Below are 14,668 nucleotides of genomic sequence, written 5' to 3'. Positions count from 1 at the left end.
TTAGGCACATCATTGGCTCTCCAAACGCGACATGACGTCCTATCTCAATTCCAGCCAATTTTGCATTGATAAGTCAAATGGCGCTCCTTCCCTTCTGAGCTCTGCCATGCGCCAAAACAGTGGTTTACCCCCACATATTGGGTATCGGCGTACTCAGGACAAATTGTACAACAACTTTCGGGGTCCAATTTCTCCTGTTACCCTTGGTAAAATAAAACAAATTGGATCTGAATAATTTTTTTGTGAAAAAAAAGTTAAATGTTCATTTTTTTCTTAACATTTCAAAATTTCCTGTGAAGCACCTGAAGGGTTAATAAACTTATTAAATGTGATTTTGAGCACCTTGAGGGGTGCAGTTTTTAGAATGGTGTAACTTTTTGGTATTTTCTATTATATAGACGCCTCAAAGTGACTTCAAATGTGATGTGGTCCCTAAAAATAAAAAATGGTGGTGTAAAAATGAGAAATCGCCAACAAAAAAAAAAAATTTGGTTCCAAAATTGTGCTGATGTAAAGTAGACATGTGGGAAATGTTACTTATTAAGTATTTTGTGTAACATATCTCTGTGATTTAAGGGCATGAAAATTCAAAGTTGAAAAATTGCGAAATTTTTAAAATTTCCACCAAATTTCCGTTTTTTTCACAAACGCAAGTAATATCAAAGAAATTTTACCACTATCATGAAGTACAATATGTCACAAAAAACAATGTCAGAATCATCGGGATCCATTGAAGTGTTCCAGAGTTATAACCTCATAAAGGGACAGTGGTCAGAATTGTAAAAATTGGCCCGGTCATTAATGTGCAAACCACCCTTGGGGGTAAAGGGGTTAAACACTGTAGGATCTCAGAGGTTGGGTACACTTATTTGTACTGTCAAGTAGCTGCAATAGTAGTAACGTTATGATGTTAAAAAAAACCTGTTCAATTTATGTAAGGAAATAAAGATATAATTCTTGAAACTTAGGGGCACATTGCTTTCACTTATTTTGTTGAATTTCTAATGCTTTCTGACCATAAAAAGAAAAAAAAACATGATCGAATGACAGACCCATTTTAAGTCAAAACAATATCAGAATTAGTTCCATTGTCAACCATATCCCATCTAAAAAGTCATGGCTTTGTTCAAAATCAAAACTGTTCAACACAAAGTTTTACTTTGAACATAGAGATTTTGTAAGCAAAACGCACCTGCATCATTGTAGCAGAGTATACTTCGTCAAAAATATTGTGTTTAGCACATGTGAGAGTCTTACAAAACATTACATCATAATCCAGGTGAGTGCAAAGAGCAGGCTTAGCCAGTATCCGCCTGTAACGTCAGCTACCAGACAATCAACAATGTTTAACCATTTAAATTACTGGGCTTCTGTGCAATGGCACCCCATAGGCCAACTGCATTGCGATAGATTGACAGATTGATCTGCAGTGTGTTTGCAGAGCAGAATGTTAGTCAAGGTGCTGGGGAATAATTACAACTGTGCTCAGTGTAGTGACCAGATGAATGAAAGCGATCAGCTGCAGGGAGAATGTAACTTCCTTTTCTCCCTAGAGCCACTATTCCAGTAAGCCTATCACACGATTTAAATGATACATGTTGATCTGCAGGTAATCCACTATATCTGCAGGTAAGAATCGTTTTTGGAAACAGGTTCATGGCAGTGCTCAGCAAAACACTTTTCAGCTTTAGACAAATCAAAAACCTCCGTAGCCCTGGAGCATTTTCTGAGAGTTTATAGCGTGTTATATAGGATTATCCCACCGAACATCTACATGGTCAAAAATGTTTCTCCTTTCACGATTCATATATTGAGTATATGACAAAGAATTATTTCCACAACTATACCAAATTTATGCAGCTGCCTGCAGTATTCAGCATATAAAATATAAAATGTGAAATAGGTAAAATATGGCCCTATGCTAGCTCACTTCGCATCTGCTCCATTATAGATTGCATAAGCCAGTGGCTAGAAATCATTTCCTCGATAGCACAATAAATAAAACTAAACTGTTTTAGCTCACTGCAGGAATAATTGGCAACGGAATTTAAAACAAGATCGAAAAAAAGGGAAAAAAATGCAAATTCCAATATCTCTGTGATAATGTGAAGATAAAATGCATTAAATTTACTCGAAGCGTTAAACTATCCATTAAAGACTTATATAATTATCTTCAAAGCACAGTGTAATAATTGTCTGTAAGCTTTTATTTATGGGTAAATGGCATGCACAGCAGCACAAGAGAGCCCATAAACCACAGCACTTAACTCTCTTTAACTGCATACACTTATGATTAGGCCATATTTCTTCCAATATTATAAAGAATCAACACTTTCACTCCATCCAAGTATTAAATGCAGCTAGGGGGAAGCACGCCACATTAAAAATATGCATTTACGTTGACGTGTGCACACACATCAGTGGGATATTTCCTTTGCAGCATATAGACATTATAGCAGTAAATGTGACAGAACTAATAACTATTCTAGGTGGGGAATATCATAAAAGGCTCAGAGTGATGTAGTTAAAAAACACCTGAATGAAAAATAACAACTGACGATGATCAATGTCAAATTCTGTGCCAATATGTTAATATGGTTTTGGCATCTGGTGGGACATGAGCCTATATTCCTCCATTGTATAAGTTTCTTCTACAAACAAGATGCTGAATTTACAATTATTCCTTTGCTCTCTATGCATTTTCAAGGCTACGTGCCCACGTTGAGTATTTGGTCAGTATTTTACACCAGTATTTGTAAGCCAAAACCAGGAATGGGACAGTCAGAGGAAAAGTATAATAGAAACAGGTCACCATTTCTGTATTATCACCCACTCCTGGTTTTGACTTACAAATACGGAGATAAAAAGACTCACCAAATACTCAACGTGTGCATGCGGCAAAAGACAGCCTGTAATCCCTAAATAGGCAACCAATAGGTTAAGGAGATTCTCTAACATATCCTCAGCAGATGAGCTCTACAATAAAAAGGCTTCATCTTTTTTTCACAGTAAACTTGCGTTTTAGTTTCCACCTGGCATTTAACTAAAACAGAAACTGATCCCATTGTTTGTAATGGATAATTATCACCCATAGAATGAATCAGTTGTTGCACCAGACAGGTGTCGGTTATATTTGGGGGGCTGGATCACAACGTATAGTTTAACTTTATGATCTAATCCTGGTCTATTGCTTGAGAGGAAAGGGTGAAAAGCCTGAAACAACGGAGGTCTTAGGGGTAACATCTCTCTTTGTGAAGAGTGACATGCTTTCACAGCGGAAGAGGATGGACTCTAGTGATACCTATTGTAAGTAGCAATCCTAAAAGTCAATACTGACCCTTTAAAGAGCCTTGCTATAGGCTTAGGATAAAAGGCAAGTCAGAATCTCAATTTGCAGACAAGTGTTTCAATAAGTTGCCCCATCTAAATGAGAAGCATAAGATCTGATTTGTCTGTATGAGAAGCCTTTGACTGGTGTTTAAGGGGATAAGTCTTGTTACACTGGCATGTCAGATATCGCTCTACACAAGGAAAGACATTACCCCTTATTCAGAGGAGTCTCAAACATCAAAATCAGATCTCACGTTTTGCACTTAGGTGGGGCAACAACCACGAAACACGTATCTGAAAAAGGAGATTCTGGTTTGGCTTTTATTCCAAGTCATATGGCAAGCCTCAAAGGGTCAATAGACTTTTAGGATGGCTACTTCCAATAGGTGGCAGTAGAGTTCAAGTTCTCTTCTTCTCTGAAGAGGCAATTTGCCATCAGTAGTGATCCATTGAGTGGCACCAGGCTCACAAAATAAAGCCTGATATATGTGAACCTGACCTAAAAGCTTCTGCCTATAAATAAAAAGGCACACTTCAGACTTGATTTGTATTAAAACATTCTGAAATCTGCTCACAATCCTGACTCTAATTTTCATTCAAACGTATTGAAAAAGTTTATCTGTGACTTCAGTGCATGTTCACTCTTTCTTCAGAAATTGACCACACATAAGAAGAGTGAAGCGAATCTTTTCATGGATCTGCCAGACTGTCAGCTGCATATCTACTGTACATGTGTGGCGATAGCCACAGTGCCAGCATCAGATCTTCCCGAATATTGCCAATGATGTGCACACATACCAAAAGGTGTACTCACACATGATGGCCTTGACCTGCACAGCAAAACCATGAAGGTGTCAAAGTTTGCATGAGGTTTTGATAAAAACCTCAATCACAATAATTTGTAATTATTATAAATTTCCGCAAAAATGTGCGATCATAAAACATTACAACATTTGCACCAAGTTATCCCTAAAAAACTCAAATACGCAAAAAAGACTGCAAAAATAGTTATTATGATTTTTAAAGGTTACATAGACCATAAAAATCAATTCTAATTGAAATAAGAACACAAAAACCTTAAAACTTTAAGATATTTGGGATAGGTCATCAATATCAGTTGTGGATCTGACCCCCGGAACTTCTATTAATAAACTGTTATTAGCCCCGGACGTAAATATTGAAGAAGAAAAAAAAAAACGTTTCTAGAATTCGCCCTTTTCTTACTTTCGACTCTGCAAAAAAACTCTTACTGTTTCACTCATTCATTCTTGTCTGGACTATTGTAACTCTCTACTAATCGGCCTCCCTCTTACCAAACTCTCCCCCGCTCCAATCTGTCCTGAATGCTGCAGCCAGGATCATATTCCTCACCAACCGTTACACCGATGCCTCTACCTTGTGCCAGTCATTACACTGGTTACCCATCCACTCCAGAATCCAGAACAAAACTACTACCCTCATCCACAAAGCACTCCATGGCTCAGCACCACCCTACATCTCCTCTCTGGTCTCAGTCTATCACCCTACCCGTGCCCTCCGCTCTGCTAATGACCTTAGGTTAGCATCCTCAATAATCAGAACCTCCCACTCCCGTCTCCAAGACTTTACACGTGCTGCACCAATTCTTTGGATTGTACTACCCAGGTTAATATGATTAATCCCCAATCCCCACAGTTTTAAGCGTGCCCTAAAAACTCATTTGTTCAGACTGGCCTACCGCCTCAACGCATTAACCTAACTATCCCTGTGTAGCCCATTCAAAAAATGTAAACCATCATCAGGTTCCTCACATCATGTTCTCATACACTTTATGCAGTTAATAGCACTCTGTGTCTGTACTGTTACATACTTAGGCTGTTAACTGGTTCATGCAGCTTTACATGAACACCCGAGCCTTACACTATGGCTGGTCCGAACAACGAAAGCAATTGTTACCATCCACCTCTCGTGTCTCCCCTTTTCCTCATAGTTTGTGAGCTTGCGAGCAGGGCCCTCATTCCTCCTGGTATCTGTTTTGAACTGTGATTATTGTTATGCTGTAATGTCAATTGTCTGTACAAATCCCCTCCATAATTTGTAAACCGCTGTGGAATATGTTGGCGCTATATAAATAAAATCATCATTATTATTATTATTATTAAGATGAAGGAAAGGTCATCAATAAAATCCCTTTCCAGTATCCACCATATAAGCACACAGCATGGGGTCAGGATATCAGCATATAATGGTACCAATTAAAGGTACATCCCACCACATGAAAAAAAAGAAGCTGACAACACAAACCAACCAAATGTGTGTTTTTTTTTTCCAGCTCCTGAATTTTATTCACTACTTAAATAGAAAAAGTTTACTTTGCAAGTTTGTCATCACTGTTAGGCTGGAGTCACACTGCCGTATTTCTCGTGCGAGAATCGCATGGTAAAACTAGTACTGGCTGACGGCTCGCCTGACCTGAGCTTGACAGCTGCATAGTAATCCATCATGCTGTCATGCTCGGGTCAGGAGAGGTGCCGGCCAGTCCGTGCAGTGCGATGCGATTATCCCACGAGAAAAACGGCAGTGTAACTCCAGCCTAACAATGACCTGGAAAATCAAGATGCCAGGTCATTTTTACGGCACAATAATCATCAAAAAAAACAAAACCCAGAAAACAATTTCTGAATTGCATTTTCACTTCACTGCACTTGTAGTTTTAAATGACACCATTTTTTCTATATAAAATATTGGAAAACGTAAAAAAAATATTCCACTTCGTCCTGCAAAAGTAAAAAAAAACAACTCATAACTGAGCACAAAAATGCTATGATTCTTGAAAGAAGAATCTTCTCTAACAGCAGTATGGCAAAGCTTAGCACAAATGATTTAAAAGGTTTCATAACATTCTCTTTATAAACTTTCTCACTAGATAATTATTCTTACCCTTCCATTACTGATCACAGCCACCTGCCCAGGCAATAGTTTAAGAACTTCACGGCAGTACAACTCCTGAGCACGAAGTAGGTCTACACCCATAGTATTATACTTCTTTTCAAAAGCATCATCATCCATTTCCTTGGGAAACAAGAAGAGACATTGCTGCGTCATTTATACCTCCCTTACAAAATCATATATAATTCAGCAAAAATGATACAGGCACAATACAAGGGAAAATATTGAACAATATTTAACCTTGGCTTGTTCAGTATTAGAAAAACATTACTTTCAGAGGTGATGAGCTACCAGCTTGTACTCCCACAAAGAATTCTTCTCAGTGTTATATATTTTTTTTTATAGGACAAATAACTGTGGTTTTCACACATCCATGAGATACGGACCGCTATTGCATTGGAAGACCCTGCCCGACCATTGAGCCTCATAACTTGTGCCGACTGCTTCATAGGTATATTTCAGTTAGCCCAGGTCGGGAGACCCAGCAAGAATTACAGTATCCTTGTTTCATGGATGTGTGAAACCGCCATTAAGACCATCGTGTTTCCACAACAGCCTGTTGTGACTTTTTCTGCGATATATATATATATTTTTTAATCAACGAGTGTAGGGAAACACCCAAAATAGATAAATATGTACAAGCATGAAAAAAAAAAATCTATTTTTTTTTAAGTTGGTAGTAGAAGAAAAAAAATGAAATCTAGATTTGCTTAGTGGACATATTAGAATACAAAATACAACTCCCATTCTATTGTTTGCTTTGATGGATTCCTTTTAACCCCCTTTCATTTCTCATCTGTGCTGATGTTATGGGACTCCCTCTATGTATTATTGCTGTTATTGTTCGTCTGCATGATCGCAGTGGCAGTGCCTTCGCAAGTGCATGACCTATATGCATTTAATGATGTGGTTACTGTCTGCTAGTCATGATGTAGCATACTCAAGTCATAAAATATTGTGAATTGGTAAAAAAAAATGAATGAGATTATTCATTGTTTTCTATATGATACTATACAATGGGATTTGTGACATTTAAACTACTCACATAACATTTTACATATTTACATAACTTCTTGAAATGTTAAATTTAAAAAAAAAAAATTAAATCCAGATTTGCTTAAAAAAAGACTTGAGATGTAAAAGCATAATAGAGAATCTTTCAGTTAAATCGACCTCCCCAAACTGTATATAGAGCATGCAGGTCTTTGAAATGTAAATCCACCAACACTTCTATATCTTCTATATGTTGCTGCATTCCTGAGATATCAGCATTTCCACTTATATGCAAATGAGTTAAGTGCTCTGGGCCTGACAGAGCACTTAACAAGTCACTCACTACCTTCCAAGGTTGACAAAAAAAGAAAGAAAAGGATCCACATGGCCGTATGATGTAAATATGTATGACTAAAGGGAAAAATAGGATTAAGGGCTTTGGTGAGAAATGCGGGTCAGAATGGGCACGGTTTTTAATTGTCTGGACTCCCCTTTTTAACCATGAGAAATCAAGCTACATATTTTTACACATACAGCCATGTGGATCCTCTTTTCCTTTTTTGCCAATTTTCTCTGGTGGTCAACAGTATTTTATCCATGCTGTGTTAACAAGTAGCATAGCTATATTTACCATACGGTAATATATGCTGACATCAGACAGCATGTAAGCAATCAATTAAGCCAAAGAGGCTGGTAATGGCCAGGGAAACACAATTTCTCAGAAACCCAGCAAAAATTTAAAGATAATACTCTTTTTTTAAAAAAAATTAATCTTTTTATGTATATAGTGGCAACATACTCCGCAGCGCTTTACAGTTTTGCACACATTATCATCGCTGTCCCCGATGGGGCTCACAATCTAGATTCCCTATCAGTATGTCTTTGGAATGTGGGAGGAAACCGGAGAACCCAGAGGAAACCCACGCAAACACGGGAAGAACATACAAACTCCTTGCAGATGTTGTCCTTGGTGGGATTTGAACCCAGGACCCCAGTACTGTAAGGCTGCAGTGCTAACCACAGCCACCGTGCTGCCCCTAAAGATGGGGTGAGGGGTGCCTTAATTTTACTGATAAATATCTTTTAATCCAAAAGGTAAAATTATAGATTTGGCTCATAATCAAAACTAGTTTCTTCCTTCTACTGCTGTATGATACCATTCTATTAGGAGTAGGTCCGCCCCTGTGATGTACACTGCTGCAATGTTTTTCACTTATGATCCAGATTCAGTTTAAATGACAGTGTTCCCAGATTGATCTGTAAACTTCAGTTTGTGTATCTAGTAATTTTGTTTTCTATCCATTCTTTCTCAGAAGGACTAAGGCTAAAGCTAAAATGTTAGTAAGTTTGTAGATACAAATGATGAGCAAAAATGTTTTATCTCCGTTAATGGAAAGTTATGACAAGCTGACTTTCTTAAGTGGGACTGTTACATCAGATACACTTATTTTTATAGCCTTATATTTATTTTTATAGGTTAAAAATGGGGACTCTGATGCTCTTCATTTATGTGAACGATGCTTTAGCATCGGTGTAGCGAGTGAAAGGAAATGTATCATTGAATTAAATTCCAAAATAATATGTTCCAGTTTTAATCTATATGTAAATTCTAGAAATTACTTTATATCCAGTTTTGATTGGCAAGAAGAAGTCCTTCAGAACCTTGATTAGCATTTGTATTGAGGATGGGTCAGGGACCAGAAGCAATGCGGAATACACAATTTTTTGTCTACTCATTCATAAAGTAATCTAGCTATTCATTTGTGAAATCAATTCCATATTTAGACTGTACAGCTTGAATTTAGCTTAACTGAAAAGCAATAAACTTATATTTGCTAGGGCATTTCTTAATATATTACAAAACAATTCAGCAAAAACAAAGATAGTGTTACGTATTAAAGTACAAAGCCTACTCTCACCTACTTTTCCCTCAAAAGCAATATAAACCAGCATGTCATGCAAGATATTCTCATGGATAATGCGGCTCATATTTTTAGTTACGGCTCATTCCCACTGGCTATGAAAATCCAATAAAATCCCGAATGGTGGAGGGCTGCAGTGATAGTTGACTTTGTGGAACTTTCTCCCAGCTCTGGAGCTCAGCCACAGTGATCTTGGGGTTCTTCTTTACCTCTCTCACCAAGGCTCTTCTCCCATGATTGCTCAGTTTGGCTGCACGGCCAGGTCTAGGAAGACTTCTTGTGGTCCCAAACTTCTTCCATTTAAGGATTATGGAGGCCACTGAGCTCTTAGGAACCTTGAGTACTGCAGAAATTCTGTTGTAACCTTGGCCAGAACATCTGTGCCTTGCCACAATTCTGTCTCAGATCCTTGGCCAGTTCCTTTGACCTCATGATTCTCATTTTGTCTAACTTACACCGTGAGCTCTTATATAGACAGGTGTGTGTCTTTCCAAATCAAGTCCTATCAGCTTAATTAACCCCTTCATGACCTTGGGATTTTCCGTTTTTCCGTGTTCGTTTTTCGCTCCCCTCCTTCCCAGAGCCATAACTTTTTTATTTTTCCGTCAATTTGGCTATGTGAGGGCTTATTTTTTGCGGGACGAGTTGTACTTTTTAACGACATCATGGTTTTTTCCATGTCGTGTACTAGAAAACGGGAAAAAAATTCTAAGTGCGGTGAAATTGCTAAAAAAGTGCAATCCCACACTTGTTTTTTGCTTGGCTTTTTTTGCTAGGTTCACTAAATGCTAAAACTGACCTGCCATTATGATTATTCAGGTCACTACGAGTTCATAGACACCTAACATGACTAGGTTATTTTTTACCTAAGTGGTGAAAAAAAATTCCAAACTTTGCTTAAAAAAAAAAAAAAAAAAAAGCGCCATTTTCCGATACGCGTAGCGTCTCCATTTTTCATGATCTGGGGTCGGTTGAGGGCTTATTTTTTGCGTGCCGAGCTGGCGTTTTTAATGATAGCATTTTGGTGCAGATACGTTCTTTTGATCGCCCATTATTGCATTTTAATGCAATGTCGCGGCAACCAAAAAAACGTAATTCTGGCGTTTTGATTTTTTTTCTCGTAACGCCGTTTAGCGATCAGGTTAATGCTTTTTTTTTATAGATAGATCGGGCGATACCAAATATGTGTAGGTTTGATTTTTTTTTAATTGATTTATTTTGATTGGGGCGAAAGGGGGGTGATTTAAACTTATATATTTTTTTATTTTTTCACTTTTTTTTTTTTCACTTTTTTTTTTTTTTTTTTTTTACTTTTGCCATGCTTCAATAGCCTCCATGGGAGGCTAGAAGCAGGCACAACCCGATCGCCTCTGCTAAATAGCAGCGATCTGCTGTTCGCTGCTATGTAGTAGAAAATCAGGTGTGCTGTGAGCGCCGACCACAGGGTGGCGCACACAGCTACCGCCGATCAGTAACCATAGAGGTCTCAAGGACCTCTATGGTTACAATGGAGAAGCATCGCCGACCTCCGATCATGTGACGGGGTCGGCGATGCGCTCATATCCGGCCGCCTGGCCGGATGCGGTAGTTAAATGCCGCTGTCTGCGTTTGACAGCGGCATTTAACTAGTTAATAGCGGCGGATGAATCGCGATTTCACCCGCCGCTATTGCGGGCACATGTCAGCTGTTCAAAACAGCTGACATGTCCCGGCTTTGATGCGGGCTCACCGCGGAGCCCTGCATCAAAGCAGGGGAGCGGACCTCGGACGTACTATCCCGTCTGAGGTCAGTAAGGGGTTAAACACAGTTGGACTCCAATGAAGGAGTAGAACCATCTCAAGGAAGATCACTAGGAAATGGACAGCATGTGACTTAAATACAGTGCCTTGCGAAAGTACCGTATTTTTCGGACTATAAGACGCACCAGACCATAAGGCGCACCCCAAATTTGGAGTGAAAATTGCAGAAAAAAAGATTTTTTTATTAGATGGGGGTCCGTCTTATTGTCCGAATTTACAGTATCTTACCTGAGGGCTGGCGGTGGCAGAGCAGGGTCACAGGAGGCATGGTGTCGGCAGAGGTGGGGTGATGCGGTACGGCGTGCACCTGGGCAGGGTCCCTTCCTGCTTAGGTGGGCGACGCCACGGCCTGGTGTCCATGGGAGGGTTGCAGCATTGGTTACCGGAGGAGGTGCTGGGATGAGGAGGTGCTGGGATGAGGAGGTGCTGGGATGAGGAGGTGCTGGGATGAGGAGGTGCTGGGATGAGGACGTGCTGGGATGAGGACGTGCTGGGATGAGGACGTGCTGGGATGAGGACGTGCTGGGATGAGGACGTGCTGGGATGAGGACGTGCTGGGATGAGGACGTGCTGGGATGAGGACGTGCTGGGATGAGGACGTGCTGGGATGAGGACGTGCTGGGATGAGGACGTGCTGGGATGAGGACGTGCTGGGATGAGGACGTGCTGGGATGAGGACGTGCTGGGATGAGGACGTGCTGGGATGAGGACGTGCTGGGATGAGGACGTGCTGGGATGAGGACGTGCTGGGATGAGGACGTGCTGGGATGAGGACGTGCTGGGATGAGGACGTGCTGGGATGAGGACGTGCTGGGATGAGGACGTGCTGGGATGAGGACGTGCTGGGATGAGGACGTGCTGGGATGAGGACGTGCTGGGATGAGGACGTGCTGGGATGAGGACGTGCTGGGATGAGGACGTGCTGGGATGAGGACGTGCAGTGAGAGGTATGGCGTCAGAGGGGTCCCTTTCCCCGGTGAGGTGATGCAGCAGCCCGGTAAGCAGCAGAGCCGGGTGAATCCTGTTGTTAGCGGTGGTGGCGGCCATCTTCCCGAGGCCGCGCGTGCGCAGATGAAGCGCTCTGCTTCCCGGGGCTTCAAGAAAATGGCCGCGGGAGGCCGCGCGTGCGCAGATGGAGATCGCGGCGGCCATTTTCCTGAAGCCAAGAACTTCAGGAAAATGGCCGCCGCGATCCCCATCTGCGCACGTGCGGCATCCCGCGGCCATTTTCCTGAAGCCCCGGGAAGCAGAGCGCTCCATCTGCGCACGCGCGGCCTCCGGAAGATGGCCGCCACCACCGCTAACAGGATTCACCCGGCTCTGCTGCTTACCGGGCTGCTGCATCACCTCACCGGGGAAAGGGACCCCGCTCACTGCGCCTCCTCATCCCCGCACGTCTGCCGCCACACATCTGCCGCCACGGTAAGCCTGCATTGCGACTATTAGACGCACCCCCCATTTCCCCCCCTTTTTTTGGGGGGAAAAAGTGTGTCTTATAGTCCGAAAAATACGGTATTTGGCTCCCTGGAACTTTTCAACCTTTTCCCATATATCATGATTCAAACAAAGATACCAAATGTTAATTTTTGGTGAAGAATCAACAACAAGTGGATCACAATTGTGAAGTTGAACGAAATTTATTGCTTATTTAAAATTTTTGGGGAAATTCAAAAACTGAAATGTGGGACGTGCAATATTATTATGATATGTGGGAAAAGGTTGAAAAGTTCAAGGGAGCGAATACTTTCGCAAGGCACTGTATGAGTATCTGAGCAAAGGGTCTGAATACTTATTGACCACGTGAAACTTCAGTTTTTCTTTAATAAATATGCAAAAATTTCTTGTTTTTTTCAGTCAAGATGGGATGCAGAGTGTACATTAATGAGAAAAAAAAAAGAACTTTTTTGAATTTACCAAATGGCTGCAATGAAATTTAAAGGGGTCTGAATACTTTCCGTACCCACTATATATATATATATATATATATATATATATATATGATGTGTTTTGAAGAATATTTCCTTTGAAAATGATGTTTAAATGACTTAGAGAATTTCTCTATGTAAAAGCTCATGTTAAAATCGCATTGCAATTGGATAGCAATCGCACTGCACTCGGATGTAAATCGGATGCTAGGTGTGAAAAATCTGATTGTACTCGCATGACACTTGTATTACACTTGTGCGACTCTCGGCAGTGAGAATCGTACCGATTTTTTTACACGTTCAGTGTGACTCCAGCCGTAGCCTCGCTCTTCCCACTTAACCTGATGCGGTGGCAAGTGGGGTAATAGTTGGGGGTTGATTTCACCTTTGTATTGTCAGGTGACATCAAGCCCAGAGGTTGGTAATGGAGAGACATCTATAAGACACCCCCATTACCAACCCTAAAGTCATATTGTATAAAAACACCCCCCCAAGAATAAAGCCCTTTAATTGAAAGAAAGACACAGACACCTTTAATAAATCTTAAACCATATTTACTGCATCGCCCATTCCAGTTACTTTATTGTGCCCTGCAAGAGAATTAAAACACACTATATTCCTCACCTGTCCGCTGAGAAAATAATCCATTTGTCCCACGACGGGTCTAGCTCTGCTACATATAGATGGCAGGCTGCTTGGTTGCATGATGATACCATATAGCCTGTCATCCTGCATTGACATTGAGCAGCGGTAGCAAAGACATTGAGCAGAGTCTATTGCCACATCACCACAAGCGTGAGAAAGTTCTGACGCTTGCAGTGTCGTCAGAAAGGTCCTGGGAGTTCCTTGGCTTTGAACTCACTTCACCTAACTGACATCTGCTCTAGCGCCGTTAGAAATTTTCCCACAGCGCTCACGTTGACGTCAGTTAGGTGAAATTAAATCATTGGCTGTGAACTTCCAGGACCTTTCTGACGGCAATGTGAGCAGTGATGTCAGACAGGTTATAGGAGTTCACCGCGAGACAATGAATGGCAGTAGTAGACTCAGCTCAGTGTCTCTGCTGGTTGACAGGCTGTATGGTTGCCTCATGCAACAATGCAGCCTGCCATCTAGATGTAGCACAGCTAGACCCGTTGTGGAAAAAATGGATTATTATTTTCTCAACGGACAGGTGAGGAATATTGTCGTCTGTTATTTTAATTCTCTTGCAGGGGACAATGGCGTCACTGGAATGGACTATGCAGTAAGTATGGTTTAATTAAGATTTATTAAAGGTGTCTGTTTCAGGACCATGGGGTTAGTAATAGGGGTATCATATAGATGCCTCTCCATTACTAACCTCTGGGCTTGATGTCACCTGACAATACAAAGGTGACATCAACCCCCTCCAACTATTACCCCACTTGCCACAGCATCAGGGCAAGTGGGAAGAGCAATGCTAAGTGCTAGAATTGGCACATCTTATGGATGTGGCTTCTCTGGGGCGGCTGAGAGATGATGTTTTTAGCCCGGGGGGCAATTTCCATGGCCCCTTCCTAGGTTTTAATATCATTCCGCAGCCGTCTGCGTAGCCTTTGCTGGTTATTAATTATAGGGGGACCCTAGGTCACTTTTTTTGGGTCCCCCATTTTAAAAGTCAGTACAAGCTAAGTATATAGCTGTAAACTGATATTAATAGCCTGGGAAGCTCCATGGGGAGTACGCACCTTCCCAGGCTATAAATATCAGCCCTCTGCTGATTTAGAAAATTACACGGGAGCTCACGCC

At 41.1% G+C, this 14,668-nt stretch overlaps 1 protein-coding gene across 1 annotated transcript in view; it reads right to left on the bottom strand.

Moving 5' to 3' along the window:
- UGGT2 (UDP-glucose glycoprotein glucosyltransferase 2) overlaps positions 1 to 14,668 on the bottom strand; it is a 459,065-nt gene that overhangs the window by 187,894 nt on the left and 256,503 nt on the right. The window contains exon 22 of the mRNA XM_077297152.1: positions 6,250 to 6,381. Within this exon, the coding sequence (XP_077153267.1) occupies positions 6,250 to 6,381 (132 nt within the window). The remainder of the gene's footprint in view (positions 1 to 6,249; positions 6,382 to 14,668) is intronic.

Source organism: Ranitomeya variabilis, chromosome 3 (assembly GCF_051348905.1).
Source record: "Ranitomeya variabilis isolate aRanVar5 chromosome 3, aRanVar5.hap1, whole genome shotgun sequence".
Classification (NCBI taxonomy): domain Eukaryota; kingdom Metazoa; phylum Chordata; class Amphibia; order Anura; family Dendrobatidae; genus Ranitomeya; species Ranitomeya variabilis.
The sequence above is the reverse complement of the archived record's forward strand: the minus strand, read 5'-3'. Positions and strand labels throughout refer to the sequence as shown.